Raw genomic sequence first — 23,264 nt, forward strand, 5'->3', positions numbered from 1 at the left:
TGGGTCACTTCGTGCATTTCAAGGATTAAGCATGGTGTCCGCTCTCTAATTGAAGTAGTTTTCATCTGATCTTCACCAAATTTAGTCAGATGTTACATCTAAATGATATCTAGGTAAAGTTCAAATATGGGTCATGTCGGGTCAATAACAATGTCTCGAGGTCACTAAGTGCATTTCAAGCATTGAGCATGGTGTCCAAAACCTTTGAACGGGCATATCTTGTGACAGTTTGGCACTCTTGTTATTAAATGTTTTTTCTGATGATTGATAACATTTAAAAAAGTCAAAGTGGAGATTTTGGCAAAATTATAAGCCATAGCAATAAAAAAAAGAATATCATTGCACGGAAAAAAAACAAATCACTGATATATCTAACACCAGAGAAACATTAATGAACTTTAATACAGTAATTATTTATTAAATCACGTAAATTATTGTGAAGATATTTGGACTTTTATAACTATGCACTGAATTCTCTTGTGTTTTGTTTTTTTGGAGCTTGTGTGCTTTTTTTCCACAAAATAATTCACAATAAGATAGAAATTTCGTAAGATTATTTCATACAGATATTGTTTCTACATTAAAATACTTTGTTCTGTGTAAAACACAAAACAGTACATTGGATTTGTAAACTTTGAAATGTGCTGTACTGCCAGGTGTGTCAGACCAAGCCTGAGTGTGGCAGGCAGACATTGACAGAGTTGTTGATACGGCCTGTACAGAGGCTCCCCAGTATTACCCTGCTTTTAAATGGTGAGAATTTAACTCTACCCCAGATATGGATAGATTTAACGAGATTCAAAATGCTGGTTTTTATTTTTGTGTGACAATATATTCCATGTAAATTTCCACTACAATATCCCAACATTTACTAGCGAACGGGAGATTGGCTTCGTGCATCTCATGAGAACTATGTCCAGCTTCCGACGCTGCCTGAAGCCAATCTCGCGTTTCCTCGTAAATGTTCGGACATCATCGCAGAAGATTCACATGGAATATATTTTGACACAAAAAATAAAAATGAGCATTTTGTATCTAATTAAATCCATGTTACCATGCCACATCTAGCGTTGAAATTTTGGTTATTGCTATAATGTGTTAATTTTATTATACAAAATATTCGTTGATTTTGAGTATTTATGCGGCTTTAATTATTCAGGTTTTAAAGCTTTGACACTCAGTTGCACACTTTGACCCATTTATATTCCATTAGAAAATCAAATTAAACTTAAAAACGTTTGATAAATTATTCAAGTTTTAAAGGCTTTATTTCTAGCCCTGAGATACTGATGAGCAGAAAACAGCATAAAACCTGAACAGACCAGAGTTGCTTGTAGGCTGTTCTGATTTTATGCTGGTTGCATATAGCCATTTACTTTGCTTCTGAGTGAGAAAGGGTTAACTTATGTGTTAAGAATCTTTGAAGTTAACAATAACACTTAAACAACAAATTGTTTGTCTTTCCTGTTAAAGAACTTTGTATTAAACACCAAATAATTATATTTTTCTTTGATGAACAATTTCAGTTTTTTATGCCCCTAACAAGTGGGAGGCAATAAGCATTGCACTTGTCTATCAGTACCGGCGGGTACATACGGAAGCTTGTGCCTAAAACTCTTCTTTAACTTCTGGGTAGATGTTGCTTATTAAATGTAACTTTCTAAGGGACTACAAATGCATCAAAATACGTATCTAAGTGGTAGAGGGTTAAACTTCACAATTGAATGATCTAAATGAGACCAGTTTTGGCTGCATTATGGCCCTTTGTCTTTTTGTCCACTGTAGAATATATAACAGTTTTGTCTGTTTCCAAAGATGTGTTGGGGGGGGGGCATCAGTGTCTGTTTCACATCTCTAGTTCTTGTTGAGTTGTTGGTGTTGATGGAAACAATGTGCATTTTTTTTCAATGAAAAAAAAGTTAGTTGAAATACTTGCATATATGTCGATTTGTTTCTTTTTCTTTTTCTATCCCCTGCCAAATGAGGAGGGATATAGAATTGCTGTTGTCTGTCTGTCTGTACATCTTTCACAAAATATTATTTTTGGTGGTGATTTAGATTCAACTAATTCGTTTGTTGTTATTATAATGATGTGTTTTTATTTTCAGATATTTTAAAACATACTCCAAAATCCAATCCAGATTATGTGGAGTTAGAAAAAGCCAATAATGTTTTAAAGGAAGTTATGACGTAAGTACATTTGTTGCAAAGTTATGTTCTGAGGTTTTATTTAACACTTAAAACAGTTCTTTTATATGAAAAAAAGACTTCATTCTTAAGTAATATAGTAAATAGAAAATTATTATAACTTTAATGTCTTCTTTGAATTGAATTTGATGTTAACATTTTGAAATTAAAATAGTGTGCAAGGCTTGAAAACATGTATTTTTATGTACAACTGCTATTTCTATTCCAAGTTTTTACAAGGAGGTTTGATGTCTCATATTTTGCCATGCATCAATTTCCACAAATCCAATGACATAAAAGTAGTAAATGTGAAAGTTCCAGCCCACATATAACCCACATAGAAAGAGAAGAATTATCTTATTGAATTTATGATTAAAAATTTTGTCAGTGAAATTAATTGACAGAAATGGTAAGTTGTTCTTTTCACCAAAATCGAAAACATATCATGTAACATTACTATTACACTTTCAGACATATCAATGAGGACAAGAGAAGAACAGAAAGTCAAGTGGTCATGTTTGATATCATGAAAGACATTGAAAACTGTCCGGTATGTTCCCTTAATTTATAGCTTACATTATGATTTGTGTTAATGATTAAGTCAAGGCTATGTATTTCCTCTTATTTTTACCTGAGTCCAGTCCTTGGTTTTTCTATCATTGTGTTCTTTCTCTGTATTTACTTAAATTTACCTCACTTTATATTACAACTTAATACAGTCAATCTTGTATTAAGAGACCACTCAAGGGAGAAATCAAAATTGGTCTCTTAATAAAATGGTCTTTGAATAAAAAAGGCCATTCTGGAAGAATGCTTACCCTCAATTTTAATCTAAAAGAAGGATAATCTCTTTTGTCAACAATGATTTTAACTTATAATACCGGTAAAATGAATATAAACACAATACGTAAACAATATTTTACTTATGTGTTTTATTTTTTCACTTATTATAAATTATCATTTATTATAAAGGAATTGTGTGTAAATATTTATTTGCAAAAACAACATAGACAAGGAAATATTTTTTGCGTTTTTTTTCACCTGACACATTATTTTACTCTTCTTCAAGCACCTCGGCTTTACACTTAAGAATGTTCTGAATTTGAGTTTTACCGACTCCAAACTCATCTGCGATTTTACGTGCACTTTTACTTTTTGACAATTCCAAAACCCGAATTTTCTCGTTCAACGATAATTTTAAATTCTAATTTTAATTTCTACATGTATGCTTAAGGAAATCTGACTCGATTATGATACATGAGCTGGAAAAATTAAAACACGTCACTTGAAAACAAACAAACAGACCTGATTGGAAAATTTATTAAGTAAATAACAATGTGATTGACTAACAAATATCTACTAATTAGCATAATTACAAATTGGTAATGTACGGATTTCGACAGATGTTGCCGATTAAAAGTTTATTTTCCGCACTTCTCAGGAAATGTTTGTCGCGTACAGTGCATTGTTTCTGCACCTGTTATCTATACTCGAGAAAAATCGGCGTTGTCTCTTAACGTTCCACATAGTAAACTATTTAAGCTGTTGACTGTGCGTAATACGTTCCTCTATTATTCAACTCAATAAATTGATACGCAGTCTACAACAATACCGGTCAGAACCGGTCAACGAGACAAAGCATAATCATAATGGTTGGTGTGAAAACAAAGCAGAGGTGTAACAGTACATCTTATCAGCTTAGATAAACAATTAACACGGATTTGTCCCTGAAAGATCAATAGATTAACCACTTTTACCTCCTAGTGGTCGCTTAATTCAAGATTCGGACATCAAAATACAAAAAAATCAGCGGTCGCTGGTCGCGTAAGACAAAAGTCGCTTAATACAATATCATTATATAGCGAAAAAGCTCCGTGGGATTTCAAAATGGTCACATAAGACAAATGTCGCTTAATACAAGTGGTCGCATCCACGAGATTGACTGTATACGCCCAAGAAAATGTTGCAATGATTGGCTATATGAATCTGAGAAGCTAAGGAAACCTGGGCAAATATTCACCTAACTATTCTTAGACTATATTCTTAAAATTGCAATATTCAAGAATTACTTTAGTTTCCAGTCAAACTTGGAATTAATTGGCTCTATCTACATATTCTTCATATAGAACATTCTGTAATGGAAATTAACACCAGTGGTAGCCTGTGGCTATTTAAACGCTGGACAAGTTTTTTAGTTCTTAGTAACTGATTTTAACAAGCCCGTTATCATTTTACAGTCCGTTTAGACTTTTAGCAACCCTGCCGACCAATAAGTCAATGTATTAGAGCACAGGCTCTTGTCAATGTTCCAGGCAACCCTTCTGTCATCACATCGTAACTTTGTGTCTCGTATGGACGTCATTGAGCTGTCTGATGTCCTGTCTGATCGAGGAGCGCCTCTATCTCTCTTTCTCTTCTCTGACTGTATTGTGGTAAGATTAATTATAGTCATAAATATGAACCTCGCTATGGGAAAATGGGGCTTAATGCATGTGCGTAAAGTGTCATCCCAGCTGTCTGCGCAGACTAATCAGGGATGATGCTATCGGCCTAGACTAGATTTTGGTTTTGTAGTTACCTCCTTGAAACAAAAAAATCCAAAAAGCGGAAAGTTTCGTCCCTGATTAGGGTGTGGGGACTGCTCAAGCTAATATAAGATGACAATAAATGCACATGCATTAAACCCCCCTTTTTGCTCAGGAATGAGACCCTCATTTCACAGAGCAAGGCTCTTATAATAAATATCAAGTATTGACTGTTAACTTGTGTAAGTGCTCAACATTTTTATGTCATTTTAATCAGTTCTGCATTCAACTATAAAATCATAGCACAAACTTTTAGAACAAACAGAAGAGATAAGTCAGATCTAATTTAAAGTTCAACTTTTATATTAATTCAAACAATTGTTGTTGGTTTCTGGTTTAGTATACTGTTAAGTATCCTTAGAACTCTAAATTGCTTAGATTTGGTAGGACAATTTTGTTTAACTAAGACTAATCTTGCATTTGTATTTAAGCCGATTTTAGGCCAACATATGACTCAAATTAAAAAAGTAAAACAAGAATCTTTAGCAAATCTTGAACAATTCCTGAAGACTCAACTAGATGCCTGTTGGTTCTAGATATGCAAACGCAGAACAAAAGTGCTACATTCTAAGAGCCCTGCAGCCTCAAAGACACCCCAGAAGGGCTACAAACACCTGGAGTTCCTGCCCCTGCAGTGTGTCAAGAAAGTCCTAGATATCCTGGAGGCCAAGGACTGCAAGGTATACATCCCTAGAAATTAGGGCGAGAATAATAGCCATGAACTTGGAAATTCTATGCAGGGTTTGCTCAGATCCTGTTTTTATTTAGGCCAAGTTTAAACATTTTCTTGGTTTCAAACAGGGGAGAGAAAAAAATCTTCATATTTGTGCGTATTGACAATTGAAATGTTGAAAGGAAGAGCAAGTTTCCCAAAAGAAGGACCAGTGATACAAATCTGATGTTATAACATGTATTTTCTGACCAGTAAGACCTTTTCATGAATGAAAAACACAACTTTTCTCAATGCATATCTAATCTGAAAGCAGAACTTGGATGAACTGAAAGTTGTGCAAGACTATGTCCCGAGTATTTATTGATTTTTCAGTGTGATCTTTGTGTGTGGAATATGACAGTTTACTAACAGAATCCATCCACTGTAAGTTTCAGAGCATTCTCTAACAGCCAGGTAGATTTTTAGATCGGTCTGAATTTCAGACATACGCTCGTTCTCTAAAAGGTGTGTGTGCGATGTTGAAAGGTCCAAAACAGATAGCAAACAAACATTGGATAAAAGATCAAGTGTTTGAGTACGATCCAAAGATGGTGTTTTTTGTTGAATATTCATGGGCTAAAATGAACAATGGCAAACTGTTTTGTAGGATTTGTATTGCAGATAGGTAGATAAAAGAGTGGCTTAACTTCTTGTTTTTTGAACATAGAGGAACATATTCCTCTTAAAACATTATCATAATAAATGTGTACCCAAATTAAACTAAAAATCTAATCATTACTTATATTTGTTGCTGTGGCATAGTGGATTTGGTGGCCGCCTAGCAACCAGGAAGTCACAGATTTAGATCCCCACTTCGGGAGTCCTCTTTAGATATCCCCCAAAGACACAAAAAGTACTGGTTCTACCCAGGAAACAGATTTGAGAGCATTTGAAATAGACTTAAGATTTTGATGCAATGGAGCTAAAATAAATAGGTTTAAACTAACCTTATATTCGTCATAACCATTTCTAACGTGTTTCTAGGATGCCTTCGGCCTGATAGTGAAGAACACAGAAGACATGAAGGACAAGTTCTACTCCTTCATGATGGACTCGGAGGATGTGTCCAAGAGCACCTTGATAACATCTGTGGCCAAGTCCATAGCAAACACTGTGTGTCGCACTGACTATGTAAGCTGGGCTTCTTTTATGCTTGCGTTCTTTTTTATTTATTTGAAAATTTTGAAACTGGTAGTTAACTGTTTGAAACATTGAAAATAACAGTTACACTATTGATTATTTATACCGTGTCATACAGACAATATAAGCAGGTCATGTTTTATGTTTGCTCTAATTGGATTAATTTGGAAATATTAAAACTGATAGCTCACTGTTTGAACCAATGAAAATAGCAGTAAAAGTAATGTGTCTGTGTTTCTATTATGAATCTCATTCCTTGACCACTATGAAAGTGTCACTCTGCTGTAAATTGATAGGCACAAATCTGTCAGCAGCTACAAACCATCTTTTTGTCTTAACCCTTTACCACTTAGATGCATATTTTCACGCATGTGTAGGCCCTTAGAAAGTTATTTTAAATTTAAGACCTTTTTTACTAGTTCAAGTTTTTAAGGCTTTATCTCAAAACCTTAGATACTGATCAGTAGCAAACAGCATAAAACCTGAACAAACTGCGAGTCACTCTCAGACTGTTCTTGTTTAATGCAGTTTGTGCATAGCCATTTTTACTTTGCTTCTAATTGGAAAAGGTTTAATGCTTTCTTTTGGGCAATGACTTCTGTATTAAATAACCAGACTCTTTAATTATTCAAAGTGGTAAATGTCCATTTTAAAAGTGACATTGCTATGATTATTATCTAAGGCATGTGGTGCCCTGAGAGTCACTCTACATTTTAACAATCTAGTACAGTTCTTTCATTGATAAAAAAATGAGCAAAAGTCGGCTGGCCTTGCACTTGGAAATTGTGCACTGGTCTTGTCCTTATTCTATGTTTAATATAGACGGATTCGTAAGATGTTCTTGGTCTTGAAAAATAAAAATTAATGAGACATTAGGCTTTCTTGGTTTAACTGCATGTTATGATGACAAGTTATCTGCTAATTTTTTCAGAAAACCTAATTTGCTTACATTTTAATAAACAGTTGTCTGTTCCTGTTTTCAGTGAGAACCTGATTTGCTTCAATATGACATTCATTTGTCTGCCCCTGTTTTTAGAAGAATCTGATTTGTTCAATCTAGCTGTTCACAGTTGTCTTTCCCTGTTTTCAGGAGGACCTGATCAGCTACAATCCAGTAGACAGTTGCCTTTCCCTGTTTGCCACAATCTAGTACAGCTGACTTCCCCTGATTTTGCGAGAATCTGATTTGCTATAACCTTGCACTCAGTTGTCTGCCCCTGTTCTAATTATTACCTGTTTTGTTTAAATCCAGCTGTTCACAGTTGTCTGCTCTTGTATGAGAACCTGATTTGCTTCAATCTAGCACCCAGTTGTGTGCCCCTGTTTTTCAGGAGAGCCTCATCTCCAGGGTGGACGGGGAGGAGTTCCAGGTGAGCACGGTGGACCTGTCTGGACAGAAACTGAGCAAGGCAGCCAGCAGGTAGGGGCACAGAACTCTAGCATCATCAGCCAGCAGTCTTTGGCTTTCTTTGCACTTATTTACATGGAGCTAACCTCTGGGAAAACGATGCTTTATGAATGTACGAAATGTGTTGTCCCAGATTAGACAGAGCAGTCTGCACAGGCTAATGAGGGAAAGACACTTGCCTTTCATGGAATGTTATGCCCCGGGATCGAATGATCGTGGGGGTATATTGTTTTTGGTTTGTCTGTCTGTCATTCTGTGGAAAACTTTAACCTTGGTTATAGTTTTGCAATATTGAATAACGTTTGCAATATTGAAGATAGCGACTTGATATTTGGCGTGCATGTGTATCTCATGGAGCTGCACATTTTGAGTGGTGAAAGGTCAAGGTCATTCGTCAAAGGTCAAATATATAGCTTCAAAGCTGCGTCAAAACTTAAATCTTGGTCATAACTTTTGCAATATTGAAGATAGCAACTTTATATTTGGCATGCATGTGTATCTCATGGAGCTGCACATTTTGAGTAGTGAAAGGTCAAGGTCATCCTTCAAGGTCAAAGGTCAAATTTATGGCTTCAAAGCGGCGCAATAGGGGGCATTTTGTTTCTGACAAACACATCTCTTGTTCGTTTAAGGAAGTCTCATCTTTGCAAAAATCCAGTTAAGGCAGAAAGTGGTGTCCCTGTTAAGCCTGTGCAGACTGCCCAGGTTGATCTGGTACAACACTTTACTCGTATGCATTTACACATGTATTAAGATTTTCCCAGGGAATGACTCATTAAGTTAAGGTTGGTGTGAAACTTTTGCATCTTCTTAAAGCATACATTAACCTGATACCTTTCAATGTAATAATTTACACACTTGAATTGTGTTCTATATTCAATCTATGTTTTGATAATGTGTGTGTTTCATGATATAAATGACAACATGATAGTATGTAAGTGAGACATTTCTTACATCTATTTCTTCTTACTCTTGTAGGAAAATAAATTATTCACATTAACACTTCTTTAAAATATTCATGTAATTGGAGTTTGTAAGGCCATTCTTAAATTATTGTTTGTCTGGGATAAGTCAACCTAAAGCAGAGCAGGTGGCTAGGTATTCAGGTAAATTCGTTATTTATGATTTTTTAAACAGACCCTATCCATAGAACGCTCAAAATATTTCTCTGTAAATCGACAATCTGAAAAACTATGTTAATGTTACTTTACTCAAATAAAAAAACTTCACTTCAATAACATACTTTACTTAAATACAATGCAGAAAGATGAGACTATTCATTTTCATGTAAAAAAAATTAATTAGTTTGTGGTTATAATTTGTTGTTGTCATTGTTTTCATTAAAGTTATTGTGTGTTAGGCCAATATGTCTGAGCTATATACTGGTTAGCATGAAACTTCGATCAATGTATGAAAGTATGAATTTATAGTTTTAAAGGAAATGGTTTAATATGGGACTTGCTCTGTGAAAAGGGGGTTTAATGCATGTGCGTAAAGTGTCGTCCCAGATTAGACTGTGCAGTCCACACAGGCTAATCAGGGATGACACTTTCCCCTTTTATGATATTATTCGTTTAAAGAAAGTCTATTCTTAGCAAAAAGCCAGTTTAGGCGGAAATTGTAATCCCTGATTAGCCTGTGTGGACTGCACAGTCTAATCTGGGACGCCACTTTACGCACATACATTAAACCCCTTTTTCACAGAGCTTGGCCCATATCTATTATCTGTATGTACACTTGGATGGTCATTGTGTTGTTTTGTTTTGCACTTAATAGTTCACTGTGGAAGTTAAGGTATTACAAGAAAAATGTCAATACATTACTTATATTATATATACCTTTTTATTAAATGGGCATTTTGGCTGACTGTGATCATCTTAAATACATTTTATCATGTAAATTAGAAGGAATGCAGGATATTAGATATAAAATATCTAAATAATGTTACCTTAAATAGCTAGCTAGATCACATATCTCATAGAAAATGAATGATCTCATTTAGGTCAGAAGTATTCACAGTTTTGTTGTATGAATCATCATTTTTTTTAACTTGCCTCGTCTTATACACTGTAACTCCAATATAACGTGCTTCATTGTAACTGGAAATCCAATATTTATGAGCTATAGATCTTTAAAATCTTTGTCATCTTTGACAATGTGGACAAGATTACCTATGCATGTTTTATTTCCATGCTTATTTATAAACATTTTAATATTGTCTGCTAAAATGCAGTTGCAAATATGACAGTGAAAGAGAAATAAAATGCATGTTTTATTTCCATGCTTATTCATAAACATTTTAATATTGTCTGCTAAAATGCAGTTGCAAATATGACAGTGAAAGAGAAATCAAATCAGTAATTCATGTGCTGCTAGGGGCGCTACTCATGTTATAAGACGGATTTTCATTCAAAAGAGACCTCCTTTAACCCTTTCCCACTCAGAAACAAAGTGAAATGGCTATGTGCAAACAGCATTAAACCAGAACAGCCTGCGAGTAACTCGCAGTCTGTTCAGGTTTTATGCTGTTTGCTGCTCATCAGTATCTAAGGTTTGGAGATGAAGCCTTTAAAACTGGAATCTAGTAAGAAAGGTCTTAAAATAAATTTAACTTTCGAAGGGACTACAAATGCGTGAAAATACGTATCTCAGTGGTAAAGGGTTAAATGATGAAAATCTATTGATCTATAGGGCAAAGTGTCATTCCTGATCACAATTACAATATATGAGCACTGAACTCATACTCCGGTCAATTGACAATGTGGTTTCATTTGTTGGAGTTACAGTGTATTTTATTTTCTAAATGAAAGTATTATTTTATGATAGCAGTCTATGCCAAAAGCTCATTAACAGTGTAGTACTCAAGAAGGGTTGCTGTTCTAATAATGATGTATATTGTTGATGTTCTTCAAAAACTGCTTTAGTCCATTTTTCATACTATTTGCCCACATAATTTACATTTTAATTACATTGAAAGTAAATGTTTGTGATTTTATTAATATTTTATTTGAATGGCAGCTTAGTAAGACATTTTCGACTTAAATATTAGATAAAGTATCCAAGGCATAGTTATAGTTTGTGAGAAAACATTAACTGTCATTGGTAAAAAAAACAATGTTACCATGAAAACTGTGTTTAGTTTAATCAAACACTAGTTGAGACAGGACCCTGGTGAAAACATTTTGTATTTCACATAGAAAAGATTACAAAATTATGAACTGTATTTTATAACATGCTTATGGGCAAGTATTTTGTGACATACTTGATCTAACGTGTACCCGAAAAAACCTGAATCTGCGGGTCACAAAATACTCCTGGATCCGGTTAAAAGTTTTTTTTAAATGATGCTTGTTCGGGTCGCTGGTTACAAAGTAGATCATTATATGCTTAAAGTGTAGGTATATTTAACTGTTTTAAGTGTAGATATATGAAATAAGTGCAGTAAAATTATGGTCTTTATCATTTTAAGCATTTTTCTATTCCTGTGATTCATAAATAAATATAAATGACAAACCAAAAGTATTAATGTTTAATGTCATTTGTTATTGTTTGTTTTCCCTCTGAAAGTTTGGGAAGCTCTTTTGCTGACGAGTAATTTTTCCAGGCGTTTTATCGCAATTATGTTTGAATAAGTAGATTTTTGACATGCATCACTAACATTTGCTGATAACGTTTAATAAGGTTGCATCTACTTCAGTATTTAATTCAATATTAAATAAATCAAACTTATAGAAACAATGACTGTCTTCATGATCTGCATTGACTGACAGTTGAATTTTTAATGAGCTGAAACATGTAATGAAAATTAACTTAATTATATTTTAATTTAATTATTAAATACCTGACCTGACTCGAGTTTTCTCGGGTATTTAAATTTTGATCCACCGACCCAGCCCAAAAAATATTTTTACCCATTTGCACAAATACTTGCTTTGATAATCAATTAACAAACCATGTTCTTAATGATCTGTATAAAACATCTGGCAAAACATTACTTCAATTTTCCAGTATTGCATATACTTTTTGCATCATCTAAAAAATAACCAAACATGACTTATGCACTTTTTGAAGAACATGGACAATTTATTCTATAGACATTTATATATTCATAGCTAGAATTCCATATTGTCGCGAAGAATCATAAACAGAATGCTGTTGTGACGTTGTATAGGCAGTCTGTGCTACTGTATGTTAAAAAAAAAGCCCTGCATAGCTCCAGATAAGACAAGTATCTGTGTATTTACGCATTACACATGTTAAACAATGCATTAAAAACTGTACTCACATATATTTAACAAAAAGATCAGTGGGTCAAATAATCTGATCTGTAGCTCTGCAGTAATGCAACAAATCCTCGCAATTGAACTGTATATTACCTTAAAAATATATATACAAATGCCCCCTTTAAAAAAACCTTCCCACTCAACCGCATGTGTAATAACAACAACTCCATTCCGAAATAGACCTCTGGTCTTGTTAAAACACTCACATGATACCCATTTAGGAAATTGTAAAGCCTGTGAGCATTTATTAAAGAGTAAACATGTAAAACAAGTTATCATGTGGCCATCTCAGGTTCTTATCAGCGATCCCTTTCTCCAATTTAACCCTCTCCCATAAGAAGCAAAGTGAAAATGGCTTTTGTAACCAGAACAGCCTGCGAGTAACTTGCAGTCTCTTTAGGTTTTATGCTGTTTGATGCCCATCAGTATCTAAGGGTTGGAAATGAAGCTTTTAAAACTTGAATCTAGTAAGAATCTAGTCTTTAATTAAATTTAACTTTCTAAGGGACATCAAAATATGTATTTAGAAGTGGTAAAGGGTTAACATATATGACATATATGAAACATTAAATATGTAATCAACCCCAGTATTTGTATTTTACTGACTTCTCATGTTATAATATGGGCCTTGCTGTTTGGAAAGGGGGTTTAATGCATGTGCAGTCTGCACAGGCTAATCAGGGACGACACTTTCTGCTTTTATGATATTTTTCGTTTAAAGAAAGTCTCTTCTTAGCAAAAACCAAATTTAGGCAGAAAGTGTCGTCCCTGATTAGCTTGTGTGGACTCAGCACAGGCTAATCTGGGACAACACTTTAAGCACATGCATTTAACCACCTTTTCACAGAGCACGGCCCATATACAACATTGAATAACAATATTTATTTGATCATTTTAATGCTTAAACCTGAATCTGAGTAAATATTCACCATATGTACTGTATTTCATTACATAAAGCTTATATGTTACCATTTACTTTGCTTGCTTGGTCTATGTTGGTATTTTCAATCAAAAACAATTAGTGTGTCTAAAGGTTTTTATAGAAATACAGTGTTCTTAAGTGTGCAAACTAATGTGCATGCAAGCAGTGTGAAAAACTCGATGATTAATAAGATCAATGGTGTATAGGTTTTTTGGAAAGATTTACATTGATGACCATTACTTTCATATAGTTTTCTTGAGGCTAAGTTTATAATTGTTAATTATAATTTCTAAGCATTAATCACAATGCTATTATTTTGTAGTCTATTTACACTAATATCATTCTCATTCGGAGCTCTGATGAAGTATAAAAGAAAACAACAAGACCATACACCCAGAAAACAGTGGTTTAAATAAAAACCCATGAGGCACGGAATTCAGCTAGCTATATTGTCAAATTATTCCTAAATGCCTGACTTCTGTTCTTATGCCGTGAACAGAAACAGTAAACGTAAATTTATATTCAACTAATACTTTTTTATGTCCGTCAGTCAGTCTGTCCATCCGTCCGAAAACTTTGCCCATAACTTTTGCAATATTGAAGATAGCAACTTGATATTTGGCATGCATGTGTATCTCATGGAGCTGCACATTTTAAGTGGCGAAATGTCAAGGTCATCCTTCAAGGTCAAATATATGGCTTCAAAGCGGCGCAGAAGGGGGCATTGTGTTTCTGGCAAACACATCTCTTGTTTTCATCTGCTTACTTTCAAAACTTAAATGAGACCTCCAGGATTATATGAGCTGTGCTCTAAGAAAAAAAGATTTAATGCATTTGCGTAAAGTTTTTTCCACAGTCCACACATGCTAATCTTTCTGCCTACCCTGGTTTACACTCGGATTATCGTTTAGAGGAGACCTTTTAAGGAAAAATTCCATAAAAGCGGAAAGTGTTGTCCCTGCTTAGTCTTGCACTGAGGAAAATCTGGGACAACACTTAATGCCCATGCATTAAGTCCCAGTTTTCCCAAAAAGCATTTCATATTAAGGTACTACACATGCATCCTACTCCATTCTACAGGTTCAGCCGTCGAGTGAGTAGAGCCTTTTCGTTCAACAAGACACCACGGCGGATCAAGCGAGCAGTGTCGCACGTGTTCAGCCCGTTCGTGAAGGACAGCTCGCGTGACTTTACCCCAGGCAACCTCCATGGCAAACGTCTGGCCAGCAGCATCGACCTCACATCGGTAAAATACTGCCTTGAGTTGTGAACGCATGCTAAGTATGGGAACTTTTTTAGCTGTTTTAAGGACGGGTGAGGTATCTGAATGTTGTGTTTTAAAAACTTTTATTGTGTGTGATTTTTCCTCGTTTCAGCTGATTTCCACCCTTTATATCAAACTTATTTTACAAATCGTTCTCAACTTTGCTAGATCTATATACAAATTCAGAGCTAAGTTGAACCTTCTAATGGGGGAAGGGCATATTACCCCCTGTGGGGCCATTGGGGAGGGGCTAGGGAGGGATGCCACTTCCCTACTTTGATTTTTATGCCCCCGGATCGAATAATTGGGGGCATATTGTTTTTGGCCTGTCTGTCATTCATTCATTGTGTGTGTCCCAAAACTTTAACCTTGGTTAAAGTTTGGTCATAACTTTTTGAATATTGAAGATTGCAACTTGATATTTGGCATGCATGTGTATCTCATGAAGCTGCTTATTTTCAGTGGTGAAAGGTCAAAAGTCAAAAAATACAATCCAAGGGAAGTAATAAGCTTATAAAGGGAAATAATTTCTAAACCTGCCAAATGATATATTGAAATTTTATTTCAAAGCGGCGCAATAGGGGGCATTGTATTTCAGACAAACACATCTCTTGTTTTAAATTACAATTATCCACTTCACGAACACAAGGAAACTCCGTCCGTCAAGCTGAAACCGGAACATCAATACATATCGTTATCTCCTTATCTTTTGCACTTTGGAAGGTGGGGGGGGGGGGGGCCTATTTGTTTGATATCTCTCACAGTTGGAAAGAACAAGTTTTATTTATAATAAAAACACATACTCCTTTTCTTACCATTGGCAGTAGGCATTATGTTCTGATAACTCAACACAAGTAAAGCTCGATTGGTCATTTTTTACTCGGGTACTACTTAAGAGTACCCCTGGTACTTTAAAGTATACTACAAACTACCCCGGGTATGGAAAATATATTAAAAAGTACCCTGGAGTATGGCTGGGTGCCTCAAGGCGTATTTCCCATGGTTCAGTGTAGTTAACTTATGACTACCTGGGGTACTTTTAGATAGAGCATTAGCCCACAAGGACCAATTGAGCCGAAGTGTGAAGTATACGCACCTTTGTTTTCCCTCCAAAAGCATCATCTAAAATGCTTCACCAGCTCTTCTGTTATTCCAGAATGATGACAACATCAGCATCGGTTACCTCGACGACGACACTCTGAGCTTGGGGGCGTTCTCCATGAAGGGTCCCCTAGACTGACCCGCGCTGGCCCCTGCACAACTGGGTGTCACTGGATCCATAAGGGGCCACAGGAAACCTAGATTAGGGAGATTCACCAGAAGCTATAGTTTCAGCTTGTTACGGAGTGAGGGCACTGGACTCCTGAAGTGGTCCAGGAGAAATGTTACCTTTGAGTCCAATGTGTAGTTGGAAAAACAAGATCATGCATTCAAACTGAATCAGGCATTTTTCTAATTAATTAAATAATTTCACCCTTGGTAATAATTGTTTTATCAATATTTTGTTGACCATTCTTTCAAAATGATCATTCAACTGAAATAAGATATATACAATTTTATGCCCCCCTTCGAAGAAGAGGGGGTATATTGCTTTGCACATGTCGGTCTGTCAGTCGGTCCCTCCACCAGGTGGCTTCCGGATGATAACTCAAGAACGCTTGGGCCAAGGATCATGAAACTTCATAGGTACATTGATCATGACTCGTAGATGACCCCTATTGATTTTGAGGTCACTAGGTCAAAGGTCACGGTGACCCGAAATAGTAAAATGGTTTCCGGATGATAACTCAAGAACCCTTAGGCCTAGGATCATGAAACTTGATAGGTAGATTGATCATGACTCGCAGATGACCCCTATTTATTTTCAGGTCACTAGGTCAAAGGTCAAGGTCACAGTGACCCGTAATAGTATAATGGTTTCCGGATGATAACTCAAGAACGCTTAGGCCTAGGATCATGAAACTTGATAGGTAGATTGATCATGACTCGCAGATGACCTCTATTGATTTTCAGGTCACTAGGTCAAAGGTCAAGGTCACAGTGACCCGAAATAGTAAAATGGTTTCCTGATGATAACTCAAGAACGCTTATGCCTATGATCATGAAACTTCGTAGGTAGATTGATTATGGCTGACAGATGACCCCTATTGATTGTCAGGTCACTAGGTCAAAGGTCAAGGTCACGGTGACCCGAAATAGTAAAATGGTTTCTGGATGATAACTCAAGAACGCTTAGGCCTAAGATCATGAAACTTGATAGGTAGATTGATCATGACTCGCAGTTGACCCCTATTGATTTTCAGGTCACTATATCAAAGGTCAAGGTCACAGTGACCTGAAATAGTAAAATGGTTTCCGGATGATAACTCAAGAATGCTAATGGCTACGATCATGAAACTTCATAGGTTCATTGATCATGACTCGCAGATGACCCCTATTGATTTTGAGGTCACTAGGTCAAAGGTCAAGGTCATGGTGACCCGAAATAGTAAAATGGTTTCCGGATGATAACTCAAGAACGCTTATGCCTAGGATCATGAAACTTGATAGGTACATTGATCATGACTCGCAGATGACCCCTATTGATTTCGAGGTCACTAGGTCAAGTTCACGGTGACCCGTAATAGTATAATGGTTCCCGGATGATAACTAAAGAACGCTTATTCCTAGGATCATGAAACTTGATAGGTAGATTGATCATGACTTGCAGATGACCCCTATTGATTTTTAGGTCACTAGGTCAAAGGTCAAGGTCATGGTGACCCGAAATAGTAAAATGGTATCCGGATGATAACTCAAGAACGCTTATGACTAGGATCATGAAACTTCATAGGTACATTGATCATGACTGGCAGATGACCCCTATTGATTTTCAGGTCACTAGGTCAAAGGTCAAGGTCACAGTGACAAAAACATACTCACACAATGGCTGTCACTACAACGGAGAGCCCATATGGGGGGCATGCATGTTTTACAAACAGCCCTTGTTTAATTTAGTGACTTGTCAGTACTAGTCTTATAATAAAAAGATAACAGATTTCCATCATGTAGTTGCAACGCTTATTTAATTTCTACGAGGGCTGTTTGGAAAGGTCATTCATAGACTCTGAAAACATTCTAAAGATTAATAAATGTCTACATAATTTGTGATGCAACTTCTTTGAACTTTACATAATCAAAACATGATGCCCATTTTAACTCTGTCTTACATGGAAGTGTACGGTAAATTACATTTCCACTGCAACAGAATGTTATTTTTAAGTCACCCATGTTTGAACTGCTCTGTAGTTATGAATGTTAATATGCTTAAAGTAGTGTTTTTTTCTTTAAAACAATGTTTATCAACTTGTTTTATATTTAATGTGGCAGAATATGATTGTTTAAGATTAAAATTATAAAATATAGTACATAATGGGGGAATAAATCAGATTGTGAACACACTTTCCGGACATTCCTTGTAGAAGCAGGTATTAAAATCTTTTAACTCATGACAAGGGATTTCTTTGCATCAGTGCATTTAAAAAAATGCAAATTACTTGATAATTTCTTATGCAATCATAATCAATTTAAAAGATCGTGTGTAATCTGTCACTAATTCATTGCTTTTACGTTCAATGTTTGTAGAAATGCAAACATTTCAGTCAAGCTATGTGCCATTGTTAAGTTAGTGTCATAAAATATATACTATATTCAAGTAGCATGTATTATGGTTTAGTAAACTGTTATATATATTTCGCTTTCGAACATAACAGTGAACTGAATCAGTGAATTTAAAGTCAGTACTAACAGTGTCATACTTATTATCTATCTATCTCATAGTATTGCCTCACGCCTCTTGCGAGTGTTATGGGCAGGATAGTATTATTAGATAGATACAATCATGTCATGAAACTTCATCAAAATTAAATAATTATTATGAATGCTCCTCATAATTGGCAAGCATTTATATGATTTAGTGAAAAACATTTTTTGTGTTTTATGTTAAAAAAAATATACTGTGAAGGACTCAAACAATATAAAGTCATTGATTTTCCATAATTGACATATAGCTTTAAACTTAATTGAATGATATAATCGAGTTTAACATAAATAGTGTGTTGTTTTGAATTGATATTTGTTTATTTTTTGTTATTTTACAAGTCTGTGTAATGAAAATAGGTTGTGATAATTTACAAAGATCTGGCTCTGTCCCTTTCTGTCCTTTCTCTGTCTGTCTTTAATCCACATAGCTGTGTACTAGCACACATTGCAGTGCATTCACATTATGTTTTATATTATTCGTGTAATTTATGCTGTAAATACTTGTTATTTGCTTCAATAATTTTAACCTTCCTGTAAATGTATGTATCTCAACAAAGTCAGTCTAAGTTATGTATTATAATATTTGACCCCTTGATAACATTAGTTTTAAGTAAAACTCATTAAGCCATCAAATTAATTCAAAAAGATGTTTTCAATGCCAGGCTGTTATTTTGTTATAAATGTGTTCCAACAAATATTGACAGAACTTTATGTTCAAAAACAATCCCCTTGCTATAAGTATTTCATTCCTGTGCATCTTATACAATTAAAATATGTTTTCATCTGAACAAATTCTGTATTTTAATCACTAAACAATTACCAAACACTGATATTTTACTGTAGATTCATGTACATCATTTAAAGAATAAGTCTTTGCCAGTTAAAATTGTTAACTAATTAAAAAGGTGCATACCTTTGCATTCATCAATTGAAAAGAAATGGGTAGTTGTACAAATACTATATACACATTTTCCTATTTTGCTATTGTCATTGTAAATTCCCCTACAAATTTGTACAATATTAATTGTATTCTATGTATGAACGCTATTTTTAAGTGCCTTTGTGCAAACACCAGAATCATAAAAAATAAAATGTAAACTCTGCGTTGAATGTATTTGCGTTTTTTTTATTATTCAAATGAGCCTCGTTCTAGTAAAACGGGGCTTAAGTAGTGTGCTTAAAGTTTTGGCGGTGATCGGCCTGTGCAATCCGCACAGGCTAATCTGGGGCGATACTGTCCACTTTAATGGATTTTTGTGTGTAAAGGAAGTCTCTTCTGAACAAAAATCCAGTCTGGGCGGAAAGTGTCATCTCTGATTAGCCTGTGGTGGACCCAGTCTGGGCGGAAAGTGTCATCTCTGATTAGCCTGTGGTGGACTGCAGTGGCTAATCTGGAACAACACTTTATGCCCAGGCATTAAAACCTGTCTTTCAAGAGTGCGGCTCAAATGGAATTTTTATTAAATACAAGGTTGTTGCTGCACCTCTTGGTAGTCTGTAAGCCTCCAGTAGATAAGGGTAGTCTGCCAGCCTCCAATAGATAAGGGTAGTCGCCAGCCTCCAGTAGATAAGGGAAGTCCATCAGCCTCCAGTAGATAAGAGTAGTCCGCCAGTAGATAAGGGTAGTCCATCAGCCTCCAGTAGATAAGAGTAGTCTGCCAGCCACCATTAGATAAGAGAAGTCCGTCAGCCTCCAGTAGATAAGAGTAGTCCGCCAGCCTCAAGTAGATACGGGTAGTCGCAAGCCTCCAGTAGATGAGGGTAGTCACCAGCCTACAGTAGATTAGGGTAGTCCGTCAGCCTCCAGTAGATAAGGGTAGTCCAGCAGCCTCCAGTAGATAAGGGTAGTCAGTAAGCCTCCAGTACATTAGGGTAGTCCATCAGCCTCCAGTTGATAAGAACATCAGAGCAGACGGCCAGGCATGCAGCGGGATCTACTCGTAATCCCTCAGAGCAGACGGCCAGGCATGCAGCGGGATCTACTCGTAATCGCTCAGAGCAGACCTCTGAACACCATGAAGGGATTCACATAAAACTGAAAAGAAAATAAGCGCTGAGTATGACCGGACTTAATTGCGAGTGCAATAAGGTCAAGGTCATATTTAGGACATCAATCTAGTACAATTTGTCAGGCATAACTGTGTACACCAAGGATGGATTATCAATTAATTTGGCAGAAGTGATCCACATGGTGGGTCATAGTGGTTGGCGCAGGTTCAAATGTCGAAGTCTCAATTAAGGTCATTGGTATACTGAAAAAAAATCCTCAGTTCTTTTTCTTGAGCACATTTATAAAATCCGTCTCAGAATAAATGAATAATTCGTCCGGGCAATGCTCGCTAACCAGTAGTTTTCAATGCTCATGGATTATCAAATAACTGAGCAGACACGATTATCATGGTCGCACGGAGTCACGTGGAATACCAAGGCCTCTATGAATCTCATGCTATTGGTACAGTACATGTTGATAATGACAACGTGAACTGAACACATACGTGTCTTGCTCACATCAGTGGCCATCCATGACGGCCCTTTAAGGACCCTAAATGTACAATCTGCAAAATGTTTTCAATAAACCATCTGGCTATTAAGGGTGTGTTCGGTATATTACTTGTACCACTGCGCTTGTATATTTTTTGACATAGTATTAGATTTGCTAATAATGATAAGTAGATGCTTTATCAAGTGGCGACAGTAATCTATAAATTACTTAGTAACGAGCACTGTGGGATTCTTGCCTTCTCATCTTTATGCCAGTACTCACCACAAACACAGTTCGCTAATTCACGTATGATTTTACCTCTTCAATACATTGCATAATACAAAACATGCGCTGTACCTGCCAGATTGATCAAAACAAATCGATATGGTCAAGACATTTGCCTTGCATATTTGTGTATAAGTGTGCCCATCATATATATGTAATATTTTCTCTCGAGATACCAAAAAAATGTGCTAATTCAGAAGCCGTGCATTGTTTGCAGCTGATAATGGTCGCCACACTGTTTTACACAGACGCATTCAATACCACGGATTTTGGGGAGAGGTCAAGTAAAGAAGGGATACACTACCATGGATCTGGGGGGGGGGGTGGGGGGGTCAAATAAAGACGGATTATAACCTTTTTTAGTAGAGTGTCACATTATTACATATACTGTTAATTGCTTACAGTTTAATAAAAATGATTAGCAAAATATCAATCACAACAAAATGTATGACACGATTATATAATGTCTTTTTCTGAATCTGGCTTCACAGTTATGAATTTACCTCAATAAGCTTATTACTACTGGCAGTGAACATGTTAAAGACAAAAATGGCTTGCCAATAAATTACATGGTTATAGTAAAAGTGTTAGTTTTAGCTGCTATTAAATATGAGGAAATTATGACTTGTGTTTTAAAAAGACGACGGCAATCTTTTTTTAAATCTAATTATCCAACTAATACGTTGCGACCAAATAAGTTCCATGTCTTCATTCTAGATTTAATCTATTCTCATTTACGCTTGGGTATGACTTGCATTATTTAAGCTTTGGAAAACATTGTTTTAAAACGTTAAAAAAAACAGGCGTCAAAAATATATACAATATATATTTATAATTAATCAAAAGATATTTATGAACGAAAAAAAGTGAATATCAATCTTAAATGTTTATTCAGCAACTCCTAACAAATAGCACGTGTCATACAACGGAGAAAAGAAAATACTCCAACATACGTCGAAATACCAAAAACATAATCCATTTAACACATTATATTAAATTATATGACACGATATTTTATATTGATTTAAACATTTGCTTACGATTGCTCGTTGTGTTGTTTCACTGCTCTGCAAAATCAAACCACAAATGGCCAATAAATAATACGACCAAAAATATAATGTTCTGTTAAGCTTCGCATAATAGTGTTTATACATATTTGTTCAATGAATTGAGCACTCTACCAATTGCTCTTTCGCACATAAATCAGAGAAGAATCAGATTAATTAACGGCGATAATAACACATTTACTAATAATTGAACACACACTCCTGGAAATGTTGCCTAACACTTGATAGAAGATATGATGCCTCATGCTTAACCTTGCCCTTCGTGAATACTCCGCTTAAATCTGTGTGTAATCGTTGACGAGGTATTAAAATGTATGAAGTTAATAGCATGACTGACTATGAAATCGGAAATGATAAAGTGAAGAAACGCATTTGAAAGCGCTTTGTTGCAATTTAATATAACTTGCGGTTAGAACTGAATATACCATCTTCACTTATCTTACTACTATACAGATTATCTTCCGATTATCAAAGTTGGAAACATCGAGTTTAGCTTGGAGCGGAGGCATTCAAACATTCCGTCATTGACAGGTCACTTAAAGATTTCTTTTTGCCGGACAAAACTTTGATTAAATATGGACTTCGAATAGTTAATAGCGGCTATTCGCTGGTTAACTAGATGTTACTGGTTTATCTACAAAAACTGTTATTACTACTGAAATGTTTTTAACTTTTTTGCATCCTCAATTCGCAAAAAGTTCCCAACGTCGTTGACATTGACTTAGTATTTTACATATTTCGAACGGTCTGAGAAGCACCAAGTTGCAGCCATCAGCGACGGAATGTGTGTTTGTTGTTGGCCTGGGGCGAAGTCCCTTGGCCATAGTACTGATACCGATTTCTGAGACAAGCTGACTTGGCTGGCTGCCAAAACAACTACGAATGAATGAATTCGTAAAAGTCCGATTTACCACTTGGCGGTCATTCATGCGCAATCAAAGAAGACGGACCTATACAAACAAATAGGTCCCTGCAAAGAAGTTCTCAGTAACCCGCATTGTAAGTACAGAATATCACTATATAACATGACAGTGTTATAAAACGTGTAAAAAAATATTATTGAAGCAAAATTGCTAAGCATTGGGTACGACATAGTTTTTATTATTGTTTGCATATTCATGCGAGAAT

General features: G+C 35.6%; 1 protein-coding gene across 4 annotated transcripts in view; it reads left to right on the forward strand.

Moving 5' to 3' along the window:
• The window catches only part of LOC127834954 (protein ECT2-like), a 58,749-nt gene extending 39,344 nt beyond the window's left edge, over nt 1–19,405 (forward strand). For 3 of the 4 annotated variants that reach the window (XM_052361097.1, XM_052361098.1, XM_052361099.1), the window contains 9 exons: nt 657–753; nt 2,109–2,190; nt 2,659–2,737; nt 4,500–4,619; nt 5,309–5,452; nt 6,469–6,615; nt 7,956–8,044; nt 14,318–14,483; nt 15,658–19,405. In XM_052361097.1, the coding sequence (XP_052217057.1) occupies nt 657–753; nt 2,109–2,190; nt 2,659–2,737; nt 4,500–4,619; nt 5,309–5,452; nt 6,469–6,615; nt 7,956–8,044; nt 14,318–14,483; nt 15,658–15,741 (1,008 nt within the window). In that variant the 3' untranslated portion in view covers nt 15,742–19,405. The remainder of the gene's footprint in view (nt 1–656; nt 754–2,108; nt 2,191–2,658; nt 2,738–4,499; nt 4,620–5,308; nt 5,453–6,468; nt 6,616–7,955; nt 8,045–14,317; nt 14,484–15,657) is intronic. The other variant, XR_008028293.1, reaches the window with a different exon arrangement.
• Nucleotides 19,406–23,264: the final 3,859 nt, after the last annotated feature.

The sequence above is a fragment of the Dreissena polymorpha genome, chromosome 6 (genome assembly GCF_020536995.1).
Source record: "Dreissena polymorpha isolate Duluth1 chromosome 6, UMN_Dpol_1.0, whole genome shotgun sequence".
Classification (NCBI taxonomy): Eukaryota; Metazoa; Mollusca; class Bivalvia; order Myida; family Dreissenidae; genus Dreissena; species Dreissena polymorpha.